Source organism: Medicago truncatula, chromosome 3, assembly GCF_003473485.1.
Source record: "Medicago truncatula cultivar Jemalong A17 chromosome 3, MtrunA17r5.0-ANR, whole genome shotgun sequence".
Taxonomy (NCBI): Eukaryota; Viridiplantae; Streptophyta; class Magnoliopsida; order Fabales; family Fabaceae; genus Medicago; species Medicago truncatula.
Window position 1 is genome coordinate 31,213,181 of NC_053044.1, and position 23,091 is coordinate 31,236,271.

General features: G+C 34.6%; 2 protein-coding genes and 1 pseudogene across 7 annotated transcripts; 1 reads left to right on the plus strand and 2 right to left on the minus strand.

The window, feature by feature from the left end:
- Positions 1–3,792: 3,792 nt before the first annotated feature.
- On the plus strand, positions 3,793–12,544 carry LOC25491090 (disease resistance protein UNI). 5 transcript variants are annotated; one of them, XM_039831335.1, is made up of 11 exons: positions 3,813–3,932; positions 4,234–5,495; positions 6,129–9,185; positions 9,828–9,926; positions 10,037–10,102; positions 10,187–10,270; positions 10,421–10,558; positions 10,654–10,785; positions 11,498–11,618; positions 11,715–11,864; positions 11,947–12,544. In XM_039831335.1, the coding sequence occupies exons 3-11, from the start codon at positions 6,129–6,131 to the stop codon at positions 12,513–12,515; spliced, it is 4,416 nt and encodes a 1,471-aa protein (XP_039687269.1). In that variant the 5' UTR covers positions 3,813–3,932; positions 4,234–5,495; the 3' UTR covers positions 12,516–12,544. The 5 variants fall into 5 exon arrangements, with proteins under 5 accessions (XP_013460460.3, XP_039687270.1, XP_039687271.1 ...); XM_013605006.3 differs by lacking the exon at positions 4,234–5,495 and having other exon boundaries at positions 3,793–3,932; XM_039831336.1 differs by lacking the exon at positions 4,234–5,495 and having other exon boundaries at positions 3,793–3,932; positions 11,591–11,618.
- Positions 12,545–15,586: 3,042 nt separating this feature from the next.
- Positions 15,587–18,978, minus strand: LOC25491091 (uncharacterized; annotated as a pseudogene).
- Positions 18,979–19,465: 487 nt separating this feature from the next.
- Positions 19,466–22,960, minus strand: LOC25491092 (senescence-associated carboxylesterase 101). 2 transcript variants are annotated; one of them, XM_024779481.2, is made up of 4 exons: positions 22,793–22,960; positions 22,300–22,642; positions 20,728–21,270; positions 19,466–20,473 (listed from the first exon to the last, which is right to left on the minus strand). In XM_024779481.2, the coding sequence occupies exons 1-4, from the start codon at positions 22,807–22,809 to the stop codon at positions 19,658–19,660; spliced, it is 1,719 nt and encodes a 572-aa protein (XP_024635249.1). In that variant the 5' UTR covers positions 22,810–22,960; the 3' UTR covers positions 19,466–19,657. The 2 variants fall into 2 exon arrangements, with proteins under 2 accessions (XP_024635249.1, XP_013460462.1); XM_013605008.3 differs by having other exon boundaries at positions 19,466–20,482; positions 22,793–22,955.
- Between the last annotated feature and the right edge of the window lie 131 nt (positions 22,961–23,091).

Here is a 23,091-nt window from a genome sequence, read left to right on the forward strand (position 1 = left end):
CTTGAATGTTGTTTTGAATGTTGGAGGTGGAAGTGAAAGTTCATGTGAATAGGACACTCCAACTATTGAAAATTGGTCGGTTAAATAAAAGGTAATCTGGAACACAAGTTCCTGCATTCAAGCTTCCCTTATCGTCTTGATTGAAGGATGTTGACATTGTCCTTCATAAAGCAACTGATGAAATAGTATCCATTGAGGATAATCAAATTTTACAACAAAAAAAAAAAAAAATGCAAGAACTGCAAAGGTTGATCTACTGGTTGACATTTATCGCGTATTGGATCAGATAGAAATTTAACATGTTCTACTTGGCTTGTTAAAAATGAATGTTGAATGTTGTTTGGCCAAATATGGCATTTCATGCACAATTTTGATGATTTATGTGAAAAAATTTATGAATGAATGATGCTTTAAGATAGTGATTTTTTAACTATGTTTCCTTAATCAACAGCTTCGAGTTCATAGTTTTTATCATGGACACAGGCCAATGCCATGAGAATTTCCAAGAGAGAATCTGGGTTCTCAAACGATGTTGCATCAGAACATATTATATATGTTCCAAAAGACATTTAATTACTGGTTCGATCTGTAATGAAGAGCCTTGGAAGTGGGTCTTTGTGTAAAACGTGTATGAAGCAAGAATTCAAAATAGAACTGTGTGATATCGCTTGTTGCAATCTCTTATCACGAAACAAGGGGTGAGCCAAATGTGATGCAGATTGGAAGATCCTTTCCTAAAGCAATGTTATGTAATAGTGACATAACCAAGAGAGAAGCAATTGATCCGAGACCATGTCCAGTAAAAATCAACAGAGTCGATTGATTGGTCAAACTAGTAATCTGCATTAAGATTGTTACATACGGGATTGCAGGGAAAGAGAAGCCTAGATACATAGTATGATATGAGTCCGGTATAACACGGGTACAGCGATGCAAGAATTTTTTAAAATACAGCCTAGATATGCTATCAAAAATAATAAATATGAACATGAATTACATAATGCCAAATACTTGTTAAGAGATGTGCAGAAAACTAGAGAAAGAAAGGAGGTTAAGGCAGCAAAATAAGAACATGCAAACTCGGAAATTCAGTAGCAAGAACATCAGAAACAGAATAAATAATGTGAAATAGCTATATATGCAACTCCACAACTAGAGAAAATTAAGAAAACAGAATTGCTTAATATGTGCAAACTAGAACAATGAAACCAATGCACCTAATTCAAAAGCATTGGAAGAATCGTCTAAATGTTATAATTGTAAAATCTATTCTGAGCTAGATTCTTCATCAACTTTCCAAGAAAAACCCACCCCCATCATTTGAAACAATGTCTTCATTATTAGATGAAATAGCAGTCCATGATTAACAAAGGATTTAGAACTTGTGACAAAAGATGCAAGCTCAATTCCACTTCTAAATCTGTAAGAAAAAGTGTTATCAGAAATAATACTCAAAATAAAAAGCTAAAATAGAAAGAAAGGAATACGTAAATGGTTGTTGGGTGAAGTTGTTACACTTGTCATAAAATAAAGGCTTAATTGCACTTTTGGACCCCTATCTTTCCAAAAGTTGCGGTTATGGACCCCTAACTAATTTAAATACAAAACAGCCCCCTATGTTTTGATTCTTTGGCAGTTTTGGACCCCCGGTCCATTGTTAACTCGGTCAACGCTGATGTGGCACCCTAAGTGAGGTGCCACGTGTCAAATTTTTTATTTTTTTTGCCTTGGAGGTCCAAAACTACCAAAGAATCAAAACATAGGGGGCTGTTTTGTATTTAAATTAGTTAGGGGTCCATAACCGCAACTTTTGGAAAGATAGGGGTCCAAAAGTGCAATTAAGCCTAAAATAAAAAGCTAAAATACTGGAACTTGTTACAATTATCATCACATACATTTTGGGATGTGTCATGGTGAAGTTGTTGGGAAATGAATGTTAATGAGTCCCACATTCTTTGATGTCTCTGACCCTTCGATGATATGTGTCAGAGAGCCCTTTGCGGTGAATCATTGTCGAGTACACCAACTTGTAACCCTTGAACGCCACCCCGGTTGGCGGTGGCAGGCTTATCTTGGCATCAAAGTCCTCCTCGGTGTCCACAAAACTTATCCCGAAGTTCTTGAACTTAGGGTCTGACACCGGCCATGTAAAGTTCATCCCTGTCGGGCTTCTGTATGTAGGGCAACCAGATAAGTCCCCTTCTGCATTATACTTGAGCCTCTGGCCACACTGAGCGTACATTGCAGCCACCAGCCACCCATCAGGCAGCGACACTCTGAATCCCTGACGCATGACCTCACCCAGGTTAGGACTGACAGTTCCCTGCAGCTGGAAAGGTGTGGCATATGGGAAGGGATTAATGGGAAGCAACAAAACTGGTACCCCTGGCAGTGGCACCCACTTGCACACTATAAAGTGCTTCTCCGCTTTCTCGACGTTTTCCTCCTCAATGAGAAAGTTGCCCACCTCAGCAGCGGTCATCTCTTCACTGATCTCCGCCTCAGCCCCCTTGTTTTTCCTAAGCCAGGCTGCTTTTCCCTTTAGCCATTCGATCTCCGCCTGCTTTTCGGCGTAATCATCATGATCCTCCCCTAGATCCACCAAATCCTTGGACACCTTTCGGATTGTCTTCTTAGACATATCCCTGGTGGTGGTGTGGTACTCAATGCCATCACCAGCAGGGAGCTCTGTCAGCTCACTTCAAAAGTACCAGCATTATCGAATACTGGCCCCCCCAGTATACTTTGCCCCTAACATCCCAGGAATCGGGAAAGCCCCACTTATCGCCTCCGCCACTGCAGCCGAGGAAAATTTGTTCGGATGATAAAAGTCTCCCATAGTTTTGTTCAGGTCAGCCGGGTCAACCTCAAATGACCTCCTGAGTGCGTGCACTGCGCACCCAGTCTGAAACGCTTGCGCCACAAGCAAGCAGGCAAGATTGATCTTCTCCACTTTTTTGTTGAAAAAACCCCATTCTCCTATAGCCCTGTGGCTCACAATGGCCGCTTCTCCATTGAGAAACAGTTCATACCTACCTCGAATAGAGGCAAAGCCCGGTAGATTTACTTTCCATTTAAAACCCATCCAAACAGCCGCTTCAGGGACTAAAACCATATTTTAGCCTTGAATAATTATTTTAATTTAAAATATATATTTTATTGGATATTTATAAGATATTTGAATAATTAACTAGTGTCTTAAATCAGAAGGTAAGGAAGAGAAAAAAAAAAGGTAAATTTTATATTAAAAACAACATATTTTACACTTTTAAATAATTGATTACAGGTTTTAAGAAATTTTTAGGCTAAACTACACCAGGATCTTTAAGTTTGAAGTTTGTAATAGGTTGATCATTTAAGTTATTTTGATTACACATAAATCTTTTAAGTATGATGTTTGTAAAAGATTAATCATTTATGTTATTTTGATCACACATAAATCCTTTAAGTTTGTAAACGTTTTAAATTTAGTCAATCTGTTAACCAAACGTTACAAAAATGATGATGTGAGAGACAAACCAAATCGAAAATGTTTACAAACTTAAATGACTTTTGTATGATCAAAATAACTTAAAAGAGCAATTTATTACAAACCTTAATTTCAAAGGACATAGGTGTGAACAAAATAATTTAAAGAACCAACTCTTACGAACATCAAACTTAAAAGACTCAAATTTTTATTATACTTGTTTCTTTAACTATCATAGCCATTAGTTAACATTTTATTTGTTTATAATATAAGAAAGAAAGAAAGAAAAAAAAAAAAAAAAAAAAAAAAAAGGCTTCGTTATTGTTTTTTTGAACTTATGTATTTCAATATATGCATTATGCAGAAGCACAACTCTTGAACTGCATTGACCATAATATCTAATTATTCCCTGCATCTAGCTAACGCCCTAACGTATGTATGTGCTGAAAGAACCGAAAATCAGGTTAGACAATAAATGCCATGATGGTTTATTCATTCCTTTTATGTTCACCTTTTAAATTTCTGCTGCATTCATATTTATTTTCATTTTCTCTGCCTACACCTTTTCAATTTTATGATGGTTTATTCATTTCTTTGTTTGTCGAGAACACTTTTGAAAGAGCATTTCAATATAGGAACTCTTAATTGGTTTGCTTGAGTGGTCCTCAAGTATAAAATGTTAAGTGATTTAAGAATGGTTACACACTAGTATTAAAGAATGATAAGTGTAACTCACTTGGGTTACCCCGGTGGTATTGACTTAGGATCTGAGAATGTGCTCTTCCTCAACGTCTCCGGTGCTAATTTGGGTGGGTTAATTTAGCTTCTTTAGAAAAAAAGAATGAGAAGTGTATTCAGTTCAAAGAGAACTTTATTGAATTATTGGAATAGGAGTTTACAATTGAACTGGTCATAGGAAGATCTTGAGAGGAGTACACTTCAAAGTCTCAAGCTGACACCATCCGACCAACACAATTGGGTTCAACAATCCATAAACTATTGTGCCTTTGATGTACCTCATGATCATTTTTACTGCAATCAGATGAAATTTTCTTGGATCACACATGTATCTGCTCACCATACCTATTGCAATGTTGATGTCTTACCTAATATTGCATAAGTATCATAGTGAGTCAACCATTGCTTGAACAAAGGGTTTTTTTTTATAAGACTTATTTTGAGTTTATGCAAAACAACTTATGCAAATAAATGAACTTTTTATATTATTTATAAGCTTGTCAATGTAGTTTATGAAAAAGTTGGTTATGAAGAAGATACAAACTTTCGTTAATGAAAACTTATAAATTAACATAAAAGCTTATTTATTTGCATAAGCTCAAAATAAACCTTATCCAAACCGGCCCAAGTGTCATCTAGTTTCTCTTCATCACCGATTTCAGCAAATCTACCATTTACTTCTATTGTTGTGGCTGCTGAGTTGCAATTCAGCACGTTGAACTTCTTCAAAACTTCTTTTGCATACTTAGTTTGATGTAGCATTGTACCAATTGAGGTTATAATTCAATTTCCTTGCCGAGGAAGTAAGCCAACTTCCCTAAGTCTGCCATCGCAAATTCAGTCATCATCAAAGACTTCAATTTGTCAATATCAACTGTGTTGCTACCAATCACCAGTAGATCACCAAAATATATTACCAGCATATTGGACCCTTTTAGCTTTACATACACACCATATTAACATTTTGAGAATTCACGTTGAGTGAGAAATGTGTCCCCTTTTACTCCTTTTTCTTGTATAAGAAATCCAAGTAATTTCCCTTGCAGTTCGAATGAACTTAGCTTCAAGAACTACTTTCATCTTTGCGATAAATTCAGTTGCAAATCTTCTTGATCCTTGCTTATTTGGCTTCTTTCCGGGCTTCAAAGGAAATCTATGCTCCAACAACTTTCGATCTAGTCCTGATATGTCCTTATAACACCAAGCAAAACGGTCTTTGAACTCTTGAAGGATTTGAATGATATCTTTCTTGAGGTATTCGCGTCTAAAAGGGAACTGGTGTAAATAGGTATGTTTTTTCAGTCTTTAGCCAAATCTACGTCTTCATGTGGATCTTGAGCATCAAACTTACCTATCTCATCAGACTGACCATTTTCGAATCCCAAAGGGGAATTATCAAATACAATCAAGAGATTCATACTCCTGCAAATTTTCTTGATCATCATGCTGAAAAATTCCAGAATCTGATAATTCTTCAATATCATTAGTACTATTGTCTTTTGAGCCTTCATTTGAAATTTACTTATTCATTCGAACACACTTCTTCTGAATTTTATTGTATGATAACTTTTTCGTCAAGATAGGCTATTAAAGCCATTTCTTTTCTTCGGCTTGAAAAGTCATTCTTAGTTTATTTTTGGCCACATATGCCAAAATTAAGGAATAAAGCTCAAGTGGATCATATAAGGATCCATTTATTAACAACAGTGGCATTAATGGCCACATTACAATTGTTCTAGCGGAATTCCAACTTTCAACTTGACTATAAATAGCTCATTAATTTACAAAACTAATCATTAATTTATTCTGTATCGAAACTCTTTAACTTGTGAATATAAAGAAGAAACTTTAATTAAATAATATATTTTGAAGCAATGGTATATACTTCCTCCTAACTTTTGATCTATTGAAACTGATTTAGATGGTGAGTATCCCGACTGATTTGGCGAAGACATATCTGAAGGAGTTGATAGATGGAGGCATAGCAAGATCACGTTATATATGTTGCTTCACATGCATTTCTAAGGAATATGAAGAAGAAAAGGTTAGCTTGAAAGTCGGAAGAGAAACGGTGGGACAACGTGTTAAACTGGCAACTGATAGAGGAGATATTATTCAAAAAAATGTCCACTATTGGGAAGAGCAAGCTGATCAACTCGGTCAAGAGGATACCAAAACAAAAAAGAAATGGTTATTTGGACTTTGTCCTAATTATATCTGGCGATATAAAAGGGGAAAGGAACTTGCAAATAAGATGGAGAATATTAAAAAACTTGTTGAAACAGGACCCAAACTTGAAATTGGACTCCAGTCACGTCTCCCAGATGTTGAGCGTCATTCTTCTGAATACTACATTTCTTTCAAAAGTAGAGAGTTGAAACGTAAAGAACTTTTGGAATCACTGAAAGATGAAAACAACTACATAACCGGGTTGCAAGGTATGGGAGGCATCGGTAAAACTACATTAGCCAAAGAAGTGGGTAAAGCACTTAAACAGTCCAATCAATTCGATCTTGTCATTGATGCAACAGTGTCATTTAAGCCTAATATAAGAAAGATACAAGATGAAATTGCTGGATCCCTAAGATTGGAATTGAGGGACATCAGTGAATCAGACCGACCTAGAATGTTGTGGAAGAGATTAACTAATGGTGACAAAATTCTTCTAATATTAGATGATGTGTGGGAAAAAATTGATTTTGATGGCATAGGGATTCCACATAGTGATAATCACAAAGGCTGCAGAGTTCTTTTAACTACATGCAATTTGCGGGTATGCGATATTAATGTTTGTCGAAGAACAATTCAATTGGAAATCTTATCTGAAGAAGATGCATGGATCATGTTCAAAAGATATGCTTCTATAAGTGATGATATGTCTAGAAGTTTTCTTCACAAGGCACGTGCTATTTCAAATGAATGCAAAAGATTACCACTAGCAATATCAGTTATCGCCAGCAGTTTAAGGGGCGAACATGATGTAGCAGAGTGGGATGAGGCCTTAAAGTCATTGCAGAAACCTATATTAGTGCATGGTGTTAATGATAATTTGGTTAAAATTTACAAATGCTACAAGTTTGGCTACGATAATATGAAGGATGAAAAAGCCAAGAGATTGTTCCTCTTATGTTCTGTATTTCGAGAAGATGAGGAAATTTCTATTGAAACGCTAACCAGACTTGCCATAGGAGTGAGCCTTTTGGGGGAAGATTTTGATAGCTACGAAGATGCTCGAAGGCAAGTAGTTGTAGCGAAAAACAAGCTCCTACATTCTTGTTTATTGTTGGAAACCAATGAAAGGAGTGTTGTGAAAATGCACGACTTGGTGCGCGATGTGGCCCAAATGATAGCGAACAAAGAGATTCAAGCAGTAAATCTATCAAACAAAAAACAAAAGTCACTGATTGAAAGAGAGAAAAATATTAAATATTTGCTATGTGAAAGCAAGCTAATGGATGTATTTTCGGGTACAATTGATGGTTCTAAACTTGAGATTCTAATCGTCGATGTGGATAAAGGTGACCATGTGGACATCCCTATTTCATTCTTTGAAAATATTGCAGGGATTCGTGTTTTGCATTTATCGTACCAAGATCAACCAACTATACCATTAATGCAGTCAATCGAGTCATTGACGAATATTCGATCTTTATTGTTTGGAAGGGTTGATTTAGGTGATATTTCTATTTTGGGAAAACTCCGAAGTCTTGAAACTCTTGATTTGGTTTGGTGTAAAATTGCTGAATTACCACATGAAATTACGAATCTTAAGAAACTTAAATTGTTGAACTTGGAATTTTGTGAAGTTCGGAAGAACAATCCATTTGAAGTTATCAAAAGTTGCTCATCACTTGAAGAGTTGTATTTTCTTCATAGTTTTAACAATTTTTGTCGAGAAATAAGCTTACCTGCATTGCAAAGGTATCGTGTTTGTAGGGGATCAGTTCCAATGAATGATTCACTATCAAAATGTGTGGATTTTGAAGGCGATGGGAATGGAGATTTTTTCTCGGAAGCAACATTTAAGTACCTGATGCAAACTGCAGAGGTTCTTCAGCTAAGTGGAATTGAGAAGCAATGGATAAATCTTATGCCTGGTATCGTCCCTATTGACAAAGGTATGAATGACCTAGTTGAGTTTCGTTTGATATATGATTTGAAACTGCAATGCCTCATTGACACTAAGCATATTGGTTCTCAACTACCAAATGTTTTCTCTTTGTTGGTTGTGCTACATCTTTGTGAAATTCAAAATTTAAAGGTACTATGCAATGGTCCCCTTTCCTCTGACTCTCTAAAGAGTTTAGAAGAACTATCCATTCAGAGTTGTAAAAGTTTGCAAAGCTTATTCACCTGCAAGCTAAACCTTTGCAATTTGAAGACCATAACATTGGAGGCATGTCCAATGTTGGTTTCCATATTCCAATTAACGACTTCTCAAAATCTCGTGCTACTAGAGGAATTGAGAATAATTGATTGTGAACAATTGGAAAACATTATAACATTTGACCAAGGAGTAAAGGACTCGGAAGACATAATTGATGGGGACAATGGTATGAATATGATTGACAACTCAATGTTTCCAAAGCTGAAAGTTCTTGATATGGAAAGATGTCCCCTATTGGAATTTATATTTCCATTCTTCTCTGCTCAAGATCTTTTAGTACATGGAACCATCAACATATCCTCTTGTGCTAACTTGAAATACATATTTGGTCAATACCAAGATGTTCAACTTGGTTCCATTAAAGAACCGCAGCTCCATGAGATGCCAAATTTCAAAGGTATTTTTCCAGAACATCATCGTACGATGTCTCTGTCCAAAGATGGTTGCAAGGCACAAAAAGAATTGGATCCTGTAAAATGCAAATGCTTCTCTTTGTCTCGTATATGTTGTTATGGACGTAAACCGAGGAGTACAAGTACAGAAATTCCACTGGCTTCTGATGATCAACTGCAAGACCACTCCATCGCAACGGTACCTATTTCAGTTTTATGTTACCTTTTCATATAAGTTCTCTTTTTGATAGAAAACGTGCATTTTTTTTTATTTACAGTGCCTATTCTTATTAAACATTCCAAACAAATCAACTATCAAAGAAGTAACAATAAAAATATACTGTAGTAACGTATGTTTTTTTTTTATTTGTATCAAAATGGTAATAGAAGTTAATTACTACCATATATTCTCTTTTCAAACTTTCAACAGTATTATTTTTTTATCAAAATATCCCTAATTATTTCATTTTTTAGACATTAAATACAATATAAAAGGTAAATTAACAGTAACAATTAATTAATTTAATATGATTATAAATTTTCATAATATCATTAATTTTGGCAATATAATCTTATATATAGTGTTTGTTTGAGAGATTGGAAGGAGGAGATCATAGGAAAAGAGAGATCTTCTATGTTGTTAAGTTCTATATTGTTACCTTTTTTCAGAATTCATTAATTTTACAGATTGAGTTTGCAGAAAATAATCAATGAAGACATATAATTAATATATTTTTAATTTTTAGGAGTAAACAAACAAAACTTTGATCATATTCTTAAGTTCTATGCACATTAAGAAATGAATTATACTTAAATTAAACATTCTTTTTTAATTTTTCAGGTTATACAGAGTCTGAAAGAAACAAAGGACAACTGTAGATCTGGAAACACTGTAACAACAATTTTGTCCAATAATTTAGAAACAAGGATCAAACAGAAGGTAGTTTTTTATGATGCTTATTGTCGATTAATACCTTTTCAATGCATTAATTGAATAATGCATGCTATCATATACTATATATATCTTGAATAACCTTTTGATTTATGTAGGGTAAGATACATGTTGAAGAGGGAACTACATCAACAATTGCAAACACAATAACATCGTCAACAACAGTAAGTTCGTTCACGCGTTAGTTTAGTGTATAAATGGACTAAATTAATGCCTGGAGATCACCAATGCTTCTGTTTTTGCAATAGGAGGTGTTGAATCAACAATTAACAGGTCAACAACATCCACTTGGAGAATCTCATACTACAGTCAAAATTTCTCAGGGAAATAATGTAATTAATATAGTACCCTTCATTTTGCATATAAAGCTAAAATGAAATTTTAAAGGAAATAATTTTTTCTTGATAACTTAGAGGATATAAATTTTAATTTACTTCAAGTAGTTTGCTTGTTAAAAATACAATTCATCTTAATTATTACAGTGTTTGAAAGAAAAAGAGCACCAACACATTCAAGAGTGTTCTACTTCTACGTCACAAAAAACAGTAGCAGCAACTTTGTCCACCATTTCAGATACAAGGAATAAGCAGCCTATACAGTTAAATGATCCTAAACAAAAGGCATTTCCCCGATTTTTCTTATATTCTTTTGACACCTTTTGAAAATAGGAACTGAATTGTACTACCATGTCAAATATCCTTTTACTTTTATGCAGGTTGTAAAGAGAAATATTAAAGAAGGAGATAAATTAGCTAATGCTAAGAATATAACATCTTCAACTCCTTCAGAAACAGTTAGTTCATCATCAGGTGGAATAGCTCCTTCCGAGCGTAAAACATCTTCACAGGTGAGTTTGTTTTATGTAACCCTTCAAATTAACATGGTCTTCTGCTTGTAAGCATTGATGTCGTGGTTTTTAGGCACAATTATACTTGTAATATTTTAGGCTTTAATTAGTCTTGGATTTGTTTTTTGTTTTTATTTTTTCAAATTGGTCATTTAAGTTAAGTTATGTTTATACCATTAGCATTTTAAGAAGTTCCGCTAACAAAAAACTGTGATGCAGGTTTAGTATATTTCGTAGATTAAAATATTGTTGAGTCGCACATTAATGCATCTTTGAATCTCAATTCCAAAATCCGAAAACCCTAATTAGGAAGAGAAGAAATATGTGCTTTTTATGTTCTCATTGTTACAATCTAGTGGTTTGGCTGTGAGCACATTTTATGTTCTCACAATATATGAATTCTGAAAAAAGGTAACTTTGTGCACACTACGGGACATAAAGATCAATCTGAGATGAAAAACTAAAAGTACCAATTTGAAAAAGAAAAAAGTCGAACCTAAACGACCGCATGTATATTTTTACCTGTTTTTATTATTTATTTTTTGTATCCAAAGTTAAGGGGAAATGTTGCTAATAATTGTTGAGGCTTAACACTTGTTCTATTGTTTTCTATTTCTTATTCTATCTACAATAAAGTCAGGCTCTTCCAAACTAAAATCTATATTGTTAAATAAAGTGTGGCTGAGTCAACAAAATATTTGAATCTGTTTAGGAACATGGCGATGGCCAAATAGCCATATCTTCTCTTCCAATTTCCATAACAAAGCCTCCTACTACTCAAGATGTTGATGTTGAAAACTTGCAGGAAACTAGTAAGACTAATGATCATCAAGGTGAAAACTCTTTGGATCAATTTTATTTTCTTTTACCTCATCACCGGCTGCTTTGATTTTGAAGTTGAATTCTCTTCTTTTCCACATGTTGTTCAGCTTCTCCCAATAATGTTGATGTCGTGAAAGTAAGCTCAATAACTGAGGAACAGTTTCCTGAACTTATAAGAGTTTCAGAATCGAAGCCTTCTTCTAGCAAAAGTATTCCTTTACCTCTTGCATTTCAGACTCCTTCAATGCTATCCCAAGGTATTTGGTCCTTTTATTTTATTTTTAAAATTTGTATTTGGTGCTCAAAGAGAGGCTTAATTATTCTTTCCTATGCTTTCAGGGAACACTTCTCAAATAGTAGAAGATTTAAGTTCTTTGCTTCCCAAGAGGGAACTTGAGAAACTAGTTTCTGAGAAGCATTTGGACTGTGAGAACTTGTCTTTGTTGACTGATTTTCTTGATAACAATCCTTCTGTTCTTTTGAGGGACACTTCACTGAGTAATAGATACAAGAGTTATTCCTACAACTGTCTTGCTGAGCTATTGAAATTCCTCCAAAACCATAGTGTGTTGGATGTGTTAGGTTCAAGCCGCTCTGAGTTTGATGAGTTATTACAAGATGTACGCAGATGTGGTTTTGATAAAGATTGGTTGGATGGTGTTGAAAAACGTGCTTTGTTTTCTGATATACAATTCTCTCAAGTTGCATTACAAAAACTATTGGATTCCCAGCAACATGTCAACAACAAAGTTGAAGCGACGCACTTGAAGATAAATATTTTAACTGAATTTGTGGAAGATCTTAAGCATCAATTAACATCTTCAGAAGCTGATTTGGAGACTCTCATTCTACAGAAGGCACAACTTTTAGAAAATAAGGCTATTTTAAGTTCCCCTCTTGGTTACTAGACTATTTTTCCTTACATTCTTTTACTACAGTACATACTTCAATAAATACTTCTCCGCCGTCTATTTTATCCATAATTTATCTGATATACTCTAAGGAGAGAAAGAAATTATTTGGACATAAAGAGAGAAGGAGAAGTCAACATTGCAGTGAAAGAAATGGAAGGTCCCATACGAATCTGGTTATTCTCCAACAGGACCATGATGATTCCATACCTCTATTTAAGGAGATTATTGTAAGACTCGTAGTTTAAAAATATCTAGGTCTAGGGCATTTTGCTGTAAAACTTGTTTTGAGTGCTGTTTAAATTCCTCTGTGTGGTTTTAAAACATGTCTGTATGATATTTTATAATTATGAAATAAATGTTATAAACATGTTTTATCTCATTGAGCTCAAAGAGTTTATATTTGCTAAATTGCCCTGTTTCAGAACTTGAGCTTCAAACTTGAATCGTCTGGCATGTGATAGGCTTGCCAGACGAATATCTTATTTTCCGGATTTTTAGCTCATTTGTCTCTGCTTTCCATCCCTATCTATAAATCACTGAAAAATGTGTTGGAAAGGATGTAAAAGTACAAAGTATTCAACATTGTCCTAGCTATACAATATTTACAAGAATTGAGGGTTTTTCATATGATTTCTTGCAGAACAAGTCAACAAGTGCCTAAACTCTGTAACATATAAGACTACGATTATGGAGCACTTACCCTTACAACAATATTGTTTGACCCATCATACTTCTCACTGCATACTGTTAGGAGTGAGAAACCATGCAAGATATTAGACTCAAATATGGAAAGCAAGTGTGTACCAAAAAGTCAGAGAAATGAGCCAGAGACAAAAATTATTCACACTATCATCAAACATAAAATTTAAGACATAATAATAAATGTAAAGCAAAAATAGTCCATGTAAACCATGTCTATGAATATTACGTCGGTGAAGGCTATTTCCAATGTGCAGTAGAGCTGCAGATTCGATGTGTTCAGCATGAGTTGATTGGCCACAACAGAGGGTGTGGTGAGAAGGTGGTAGAGCGCAACCGGTTGTACAGTGGTCAAGTGGAAGACTACCCTGGAATGCCATGCCAAGGTAGTTCTTTTTTCCAATTTCCAATAATACTAAAAGATTTTATCATCCATCTTCAGAATTTTAAATATTAATAAAATAAATTATAACTAAAATATGATTGCTACTTAATCATATTTTATAACTTTAAATAGATGTAAAGAAAAAGAAATGTCATGCCTCACACATAACCTACTTAATCATTCACGATCACAACATGAAGGACTTGTGTGTATTAATGTGTTATACTTAATCACCTCTTAAGCAGAAAGCTGCCAAGCTACCTGACATGCACTCTTTATATGATTGTTAGTGCTGAAAACAGAAACACTAACAATCATATGAAAATGATTAATCACTCATTTTCAATTAATTTTCAATATTAATAAACAATTATACACAGAAACAATGACCTTGTCTTTGAAACCAACAAGGTGGTTGAAAACAATAGCCCGGTGTACTCCTTCACATCGTAAAGACTGTTAACAGCACCATAGAAACCAATCCAACCAATAATCCACAATTTCGTCAGTAGAGAGGCAGCACTACCGCTTGGAACTTTCATGTTCTTTTTTCATTTCTCATTTTCTAACTACAAACAAATTACAAATCAGAAAATTGAAAAGCCTAACCCAATTATTAAAACCACAATAATCCGAATAAAAAAGATAAAATCGAGAATGACAGAACGAATTACAAACCAGCATCATTGGAATAACGATCAGACCGAAGATAATTCGTTGGAGGAGGATCGTGCGGAGTACACCATGTTTGTAATTGTTGGAATGAGCCGACAGGAATGGTGACCAATGAGGCTGCTCAAGAGAGGTTTGTGGCGAGGGTGAGGGAAGAAGATGGAGATTGCTACACAAGTTTGGAAGAAGGTTACTTGGCGAGAGTGGAAGGCTGGGACGCGAGAGTCCTGTGAAGACTGAGGTATGTGAGAGGAGATGAATGAAGGCGACGTCGAGCAAAGAGAGGAAAAAAGGGTGTGTGAACGCTAATAGCGTCCACCTAACAGAGACAATTGTGAAGCTATTAGCATCCATATCGCAGCTGATGCTAAATTTTTGAAGCTACAAACACTTTTATTGTAGTACAAGTAGCAATAATATTGGTTATCACTATCAATTTCAGGGGCCAACTACGTCGGGAATTACGTGGCCTTAAAGTCATTGCAAAAGCTTGTGCCCATCAACGGTGTGGATGATGATTTGGTTTGAATTTACAAATGTTTGAAGATGAAAAAGTCAATGGATTGTTCCTCTTTTGTTCTCTTTTCAGAACTGATGTCAAAATTTGACTTCAAAGTATACTAGACTTGGTATAAGAGTGTGCCTTTTTTAGGAAGATTGTGGATTTGTGGTAGCTATGAAGATTCATGTTTATTAATGGGAACTAATGAAAGAGGTAGGAAATGCGTGGCCTGGTTCGAGAAGTGGCATGGATAGCAAACAAATAGATTCAAGTAGTAAATTTGTGGAACAAAAAATATAAATTAATTGGTTGAAAGGGAGAAGAAATTTAAATAGTTTCTATGTAAAAACCAGCTAATTGATGTGTTTTCATATCGTTTTGATGCTTCTAATCTTGAGATTCTAATCATCGATATTGATACAAGTGACTCTGTTGATGTGCCAAGTTCATTCTTCAAATAACCTTACCTTCAGTTCGAAGGAGTCATATTAAAATTTATACTTCTCTTCATTTCTTCTCTGAACTATAAACTATCAACATATCATTATCTCTCAACTTGAAATACATATTTGGCCAATACCAAGATGTTGAACTTGGTTCATTAAAAGAAAATCATCTCATAGAATTTCCAAATTTCATCAGTATGAAAAGTAAAGATGTACAGATATCATTGTTCTTTTTTCCTAAATGTCATTGTATCTTGCCTTTGCCCGTGAAAGGATCATCTTGCAATGATGGTTCCAAGGAACAATACAATTGGACGCTGTCGAATATGATTGTTTCGCTTGGACTGTATATGTTGTTATAGTAACAAATTGATTTATGGTGCCTATTCAATATTCATGCAATAAGTTTTCTACAAACAATGCAATGTTACAGAATCATAAGTATTTGGAGGGGTAGCTGCCACTTCTCCCAAATACACAATTTCATTTTAAGGAAATAAAACATATGATACACATTCTATTTATTACATAGTGAATACATTTCAGGGGAAATCATAAGCTCCTATAGCATACTGCTTAATCTTTGTATCATCATTCATGAAGTTCGCTAGTGCTGAAGTGTATGAAAATCCCTTAATTTCTTTATACTCGTTCCACCAACGAATATAGCTGCTTTTTGCCAGAAAAATATCTGGGGACACTTCGTAATCCTTGAGCAACTCATAAACATACACCTCAAATTCAAACAATTTATTTAGTGTCTCTTCTTTCTCTTCGACAATCTTCAACTCTCTGCATAAAAGGAGAGCCTCTTCAACATGTGCCCAAAAGCACGAATCTGAGGTCAAAATGGCTGCCACATTCTTTCTATGTGTATTGTTTGTATCACATGTTGGATTTTCCCATCAACCATTCCTCCAACTGTTTGAAGTGTTTAGACCTTTTGTTATGACATAGTCTATACCGCCTTTTCTATAGTATTCAGCAATAGCTAGAGGTTCAACCATTCTCCTGTAGTAGTCCCGCCATATAACCAACGGGTACGAAAAGCTGCACCTTCTTTTTGAGGTTTCATCTGAACTTCTTCAACCATCTTCTCCCAGTAAACGGTGAGCTTGTTATGGAATTGAACAACTTCATGGTCGACAGGTGTGTTCATATTTTTGTAGCTGTCATAGTACCCTATTTGTTGATTCTTAGTTGCCATTTTGAACCATTCAAGTTGGGCCATATGTACCTTCACGTCATTCAATTTCTTGGATGGATAAAACGATATCTTCTTCTGGTGGATGAATATTTCTTCGAGTTTTTTTAACTTTGTTTCCAGATTATTGATATCAATATTCTTCTGCTGCTGCTGCCAAGTCAATTGTAGAAATAAGGTCATGAAAAATTGGAGTTTACACGTAGTAGCGTAACTACACATAATTAGTCTAAATAAAGCGCAATTAGACAATTCCCCCCAATTACCCCTACAAGCTTCAACATTTTGTGCCGCCTATGGAACTAATCGTCAGTCCGGCACACAATGTAAAATCTAAAGACCCCTATCTATATTGTTCTGTGGGGATCAAACCTTAATACTTCTGCTCAAAAGTTTAGTGTGTGCACTGTGTTGTCAACTGATAGCCACACTTATTGAGTATTAGATATTTCTAGTTGTTCAAAAAGTAGAAGACATTAACTTACCTGCATATGTGGTGTCAATCCTAGTTCCCGCAACTGCAAAATAATACCAGTTGCTAGCGAATCCTTATTAGTCATGTTTTCTGCCTGAGTGGAAAAACCTAAGCATTCTGCTTTAAGATAGAGAGTTTTTACAGTATTTCCATAATCAACTGATTCAAGTTTTTCATTTTTATCATGGACTGAGACCAACGCCATGAGAATTTCCAAGATAGAATCTGGGTTCTGAAGAGAAGTTGCATCAGAAGACATGATAAATGTTCCAAAAGGCATGTAATTACTAGTTCAATCTGTAATGAAGAGCCTTGGAAGTGGGTCTTTGTGTGACACACGAGTATGAAACAAGAATCCCAAATAGAACTACATGATATGGCTTGTTGCAATCTCTTATCACCAACAAGGGGTGAACCAAATGTGATGCAGAGTGGACGATTCTTTCCTGAACCAACATTTTGTAATAGTGATATAACAAAGAGAGAAGCAATTGATGCTCCGAGACCATGTCCAGTAAAAATCAACGGAGTCGATAGATTGGTGAAACTATTAATCTGCATTAACATTGTTACATAAGCGATTGCAGGGAAAAGTCAATATGCCTAGAAAGAGAAGCCTAGATACATATCGCCATATGAATATGGTATAATACGGGGATGCAAGAATTTTTTAAATAATCATGGTACAATACAACCTAGATATGTTATCAAAAATAATAAATATGAACGTGTATTACATACTGTCAAATACTTGTTAAGATATGTGCAGAAGACTATAGCAAGAAGGTCAGGGCAGCAAAATAAGAAGAAATCATGAACTCGGAAACTATGCAAACCAAAGCAATGAAGCAGATGCACAGAATTAAGTAGCAAGGGAATTTCTTTGTTTCAAGGTCATTGTTTATGCGAGAATATGAAAAATTAAAAGAGCAACATACAGGGAACTTCTTTTCAAGGTCATTGTCCCTTAATTTTTGTTTTAATTTTTATTTTCTTTCATTTGCAAATGAGATTATAAAGCTTAGGGCCAAACAAGTTGCAAGGTTAAACAATGCCTGATAAGAGTTTATAAGAAATGTCACGATATAAAAACATAATATGTTCACGCACGTGTGATAGGGTGTACTGAGAAAAACATGTTAAAGAGTCCACATCATATAAGAGATGGCCCGCCTGACAATGTGTTTATAAGTGGGGGCAATCTTCATTAAGTAAGTTTTGTGGGTTGTGTTAGGCCCAATCATGATTTCTAAGATGGTATCAGAGTCTCCACCAATAGTGTTGGGCGTGAGGGGATGTATTAAAGAGTCTCACATCGGTTGATAGTGGGGAAAATCTTCACCTCATAAGGTTTTGTGGGGTTGTGTTAGACCCAACCACAAATTCTACCTAATAGTTCAGTACAAAATTCTATTACAATAAAAAACGGCCAAAGATGAGATGTACCTCAATTTTCAACTTCTCTAGTTCCTGATGATTATCACGAAAGAGTGAAAGTGCAGTCCTGTTAAGAGAGAAAATTGGAATTCTCTTTGAACACAGAAATTCAAAGTCAAGAAAATTACCTTCCTTGAGTTCAGCTGAAGAAACAAAATCAGCTTGAACATTGGAAGAAGTGGCCTTAAACGCTACAATTGTAAAATCTGAACTAGATTCTTCATCAACTTTCCAAGAAACATCAATACCATCGTTCCAAATGATATCTTCGTTATTAGATGAGATAGAAGTCCATGATTTACAAAGGATACTAGAACTTGTTACAAAAGATGCAAGTTCGATTCCACTGCTAAATCTGCAAGAAAAAGAATCAGCAATATTCACAAGTTAGATTCATTTATAAGTTCAAGTTTTCAGGTAAATAAAAAGCTTTAATAGAAACAAATGAAGAAAGTAATGCATGGTTCTATTCTACTTATCCTCATCACTTACAGTTTAGACTGTGTCATGCTGAAGTTCTTGGAAAATGATTGAGATTATATGGTTAGGAAAATGGTCTATAAATAGTTGAAGGCATTCCAAAGAAAGTACTAAGCCAAGACCCAAAGTGGAGTCAAGTCAACACAGTGTAATAGTCTACTTTGTTTTAATTTTATTTTATATACTTTCTTGTGGACTTGATAAATCTAGGTGGTCTTTTTTTATATAGAAAAATCTAGATGGTTGTATCATATTGTTCTTATAGTTTTTTTAAAAAATATCAAATATATATTAAAATATAGATTTACCCTTTCAAAGTCTTCTCCTCCAAAATCTAACTCGCAAACCCGCTCTTAAGAGTGAAAATTTCTGAGGTTAGGATCAGAGAATTTCTGGGAATTTTACAAGGAATATATAATCACACACAATCCTTATGCCTACTAGCTCTACAAAATGATTAAAGTCAATACTCACTTCGACACTCGGACAAGACTTATAAATTTAATGCTCCTAACTAGTTAGTTACATGGTTTGATGCAACAAACCAAATGCTAACTAACCTAACAGATAGAAACAGTATCTACAACCATGCAGAAACATATAAACTATAACTAACTAATAACTGATTGATTAACCACAAGAACTAACAATATCAACCTTGAAGAAAATCAACATTTATAAATAAGTTTCCACAATAATGGATGACCAACCATGCAACATTACAGAATCAGAAATATTTGGGGGGTATCTGCCTTTCCTCCCAAATACACAAGTTTTTGTTTTAAAGAAAAAAAATAACATGATACACACGCTCTTTATTACATAGTAAATACATTTCAGGGGAAATCATAAGCTCCTATAGCATACTGCTTAATCTTTGTATCATCGTTCATGAAGTTCGCAAGTGCTGAAGTGTATGAAGATCCCTTAATTTTTTTATACTCATTCCACCAACGAATATAGCTGCTTCGTGCAAGAAATATCTCAGGAGACACTGCATAATCCTTGAGCAATCCATAAACATACACCTCAATTTTAAACAATTTCTTTAGTACATCGTCTTTCTCTTTGACACCCTTCAACTCTCCGCATAAAAGAAGAGCCTCTTCAACATGCGCCCAAAAGCAAGAATCTATAGTCAAAATAGCTTCCACATTCTTTCTAGGTGTACTGTTTACATCACTTGTGCGATTTTGAGAATCTTCAAATAACCACTCCTCCAACTGTTTGAAATGTTCGGACCTTTTGTTATTAATATAGTCTTTACCACCTTCACTGTAGTATTTGGCAATGGATAGTGGTTCAACCATTCTCCTGTAAGTAGTCCCTGCGTATAACCAACGGGTACGAAAAGCTGCACCTTCTTTTTGAGGCTTCATCTCAGCTTCTTCAACCATCTTCTCCCAATAAAAGGTGAGCCTTTTATGGAATTGATTAACATCATAGTCATCGGGAAAGTTCATGTTTTTGAAGCTGTCATAATACCCTATTTGTTCATTCTTAGATTTCTTTTTGTACCATTCAAGTTGGGCCATATCCACCTTCCTGTCATTCAACTTCTTTGATGGATCAAACAATATCCTTTTCTGCAGGAAGAATCTTTCTTCTAGTTCTTTTAACTTTGTTTCAAGAGTATTGAAACCAACGTTCTCCTGTTGCGGCTGACAAGTATATTTTAGAAATGACGTCATGAAAAATTAGATTATATTAGTAGCGCAATTACACATAATAAAAACAAAACTTGACAAATTTAGCCTCTTTTTTTTTTTTATAATTCACTGTAATAAGAACATTTAGTTCTCTAATTCTCATTCAAGAACTTAGTCATGTTTAAAGCTCTTCACCCTTATCAAAAGGGTTTTTATAATTCTAGTTATTCAAGAAGAAATAAAAGATATTCACCTACCTGCACATGTGGTGTCAAACTTAGTGCCCCCAACTGCAAACTGATATCAGTTGCTAGTGAATCTGGATTAGTCAAGTTTTCAGCTTGAGCCGGAAAATCTATCCATGTTGCTTTACGATAGAGATTTTTTACTATATTTCCATAATCAACAGATTCTAGTTCTTGATTTTTATCATGAACTGAGGCCAATGCCACGAAAATTTCAAAGATAGAATCTGGATTCTCAAAAGAAGTTGCATCAGAACACAGAATGAATGTTCCAAAAGGCATGTAGGTACTGGTTCGATCTGTAATGAAGAGCCTTGGAAGTGGGTCTTTGTGTGACAAAACGTGTATGAAGCAAGAATTCCAAATAGAACTACGTGATATGGCTTGTTGCAATCTCCTGTCACCAACAAGCAGTGAACCGAAGGTGATGCAGAGTGGACGATTCTTTACTGAACCAATGTTATGTAATAGTGATATGACAAAGAGAGAAGCAATTGATCCTCCAAGACCATGTCCAGTAACAATCAATGGAGTCCGTGGATTGGAACTATTAATCTGCATTAAGAATGTGTCATAAGTGATTGTAGGGAAAAACGATTATGCCTAGAAAGCTGCATTATATACATAGTACAATATGAGTACGGTACAATACGGGGGATACAAGAACTTTTTAAATAAATATGGTACTATGGCCTAGATACATTATCAAAATTATATATATATAATTCAAAGTATTTGGAAAATAAGAACATACTCCCTTCGGTCACATTTATAAGCAAAAAACTACTTTTTAGGTTCACGGAATACCCTATGTATTTGGTGTATAATATAGACCAAATATATTAGGTATTCAATGAACCTAAAAAGTTGTGTTTTGCTTATAAATGTGATCGGAGGGAGTATGTACTAGGAAGCTATGCAAACTAAAACAATGAAGCAGATGCTCAAAATTCAGCAAAAAGACAACAACAGAATCATGGCAAATAATGAGCAATAGCTACGCAATTCCACGACTAGAGCTACTCTGAATGGCAAACTAAGAAAACAGAATTTCAGGAAATGTTCCAACCAGAACAATGAAACCAATGATCCAAATACAACAGAAACACAGGACACAAGCCTTTTCTATTTTCGATTTATCTAGATTTCATAGCTAACAAGAAGATGATGTGCACTACTTTAAAAATGCAATTTATTCCACTATTCTCATAAGTTTAATTAAAAAAACCTTTCCATGACTTCATCACAAACACCATCTTATAATATAAGGCACAAAAATGTTTCTAACCACTTATTAATTCACCCCCACCCACCAAATACTTTTCATATGCTATCTTGGAGAACTAATGAAATCAAGCTGAAAACAGCTTATGAACATGTGATAAGCCGTTTTCATAAGCTTTCCTAAAAAGTCTAACAAGTGCTTATGTGAACAAGTTTCCCTAAGACATACTTAATAATTCACTTAGCTTTTCCAAATCTACACATCAAACTCTAGTTTTTTTAGCCAAATAGAAAGGTTATATAATTCAATTACAATCATAAATCAGAAAAATAATCAAAAAGGTCAAGGATGAGATGTACCTCAGTTTTCAAACTATCAAACTCCTGATGATTTTCGCGAAAGAGTGAAACTGCAGTTTTATTAAGTGAGAAAGTTGGAATTTTCTTTGAACACAGAAACTCAAAGTCAAGAAAATTATCCTCCTTAAGCTCATCAGAAGAAATCAAATCAGCCTGAACACTGGAAGAATCATCTGAAGTAGCCTTAAAAGCTAGAATGGTAAAATCTGAACCAGTTTCTTTATCAAGTTTCCATGAAAGTCCAACACCATTTTCATAATTATCAGATGAAATAGTAGTCCATGATTTGCTAAGGATGGTAGAACTAGTCACAAAAGATGCAAGCTCAATTCCACTGCTAAATCTGCAAGAAAAAGTTTTATCAGCAATAATATTCATAAGTTAGTTTCATTTATATATGAGGTCAGGTAAGTAAGTAAGTAAATAAAAAGGTAAAATAGAAAGAAAAGAAGAAGTCATGCATGGCATGGTTCTATATATTATCATCACATACAGTTTAGATTGTGTCATAATAATAGTGAAGAGAATGGATGAAATTTTTATTATACAAAGATAGATGAATTAATGAGAATGAAGGTATTGCAAAGAATGAAGGAAGGGTGTTGTTATTAAAAGAAGACGTGAACTGGAGTCAAGTCAACACCACAACACTGTACAAGTTTAGGTGTTTTATATTTATTTATTACGACCAAAAAAGATGTGTTTCACAACATCATCATCATATACGCTTCATTCGTACACTTTAAATATATATATATAGAAGTGGAAAATCTAGAAATAATGTATCTTATA

What these genes read in the sequence shown, in the direction of transcription:
- LOC25491090 (XM_013605006.3), top strand. Translation starts at nt 6,129, where the DNA reads ATGGTGAGTATCCCGACTGATTTGGCGAAGACATATCTGAAGGAGTTG. An exon ending in CAATAACATCGTCAACAACA is followed by an intron (nt 10,103 to 10,186) that starts GTAAGTTCGTTC and finishes TTTTTGCAATAG; the next exon opens with GAGGTGTTGAATCAACAATT. An exon ending in TAAGACTAATGATCATCAAG is followed by an intron (nt 11,619 to 11,714) that starts GTGAAAACTCTT and finishes CATGTTGTTCAG; the next exon opens with CTTCTCCCAATAATGTTGAT.
- LOC25491092 (XM_013605008.3), bottom strand. An exon ending in TTGATAGTTTGAAAACTGAG is followed by an intron (nt 21,271 to 22,299) that starts GTACATCTCATC and finishes TTCTTAATGCAG; the next exon opens with ATTAATAGTTCCAATCCACG. An exon ending in GTTTGACACCACATGTGCAG is followed by an intron (nt 20,483 to 20,727) that starts GTAGGTGAATAT and finishes TATACTTGTCAG; the next exon opens with CCGCAACAGGAGAACGTTGG.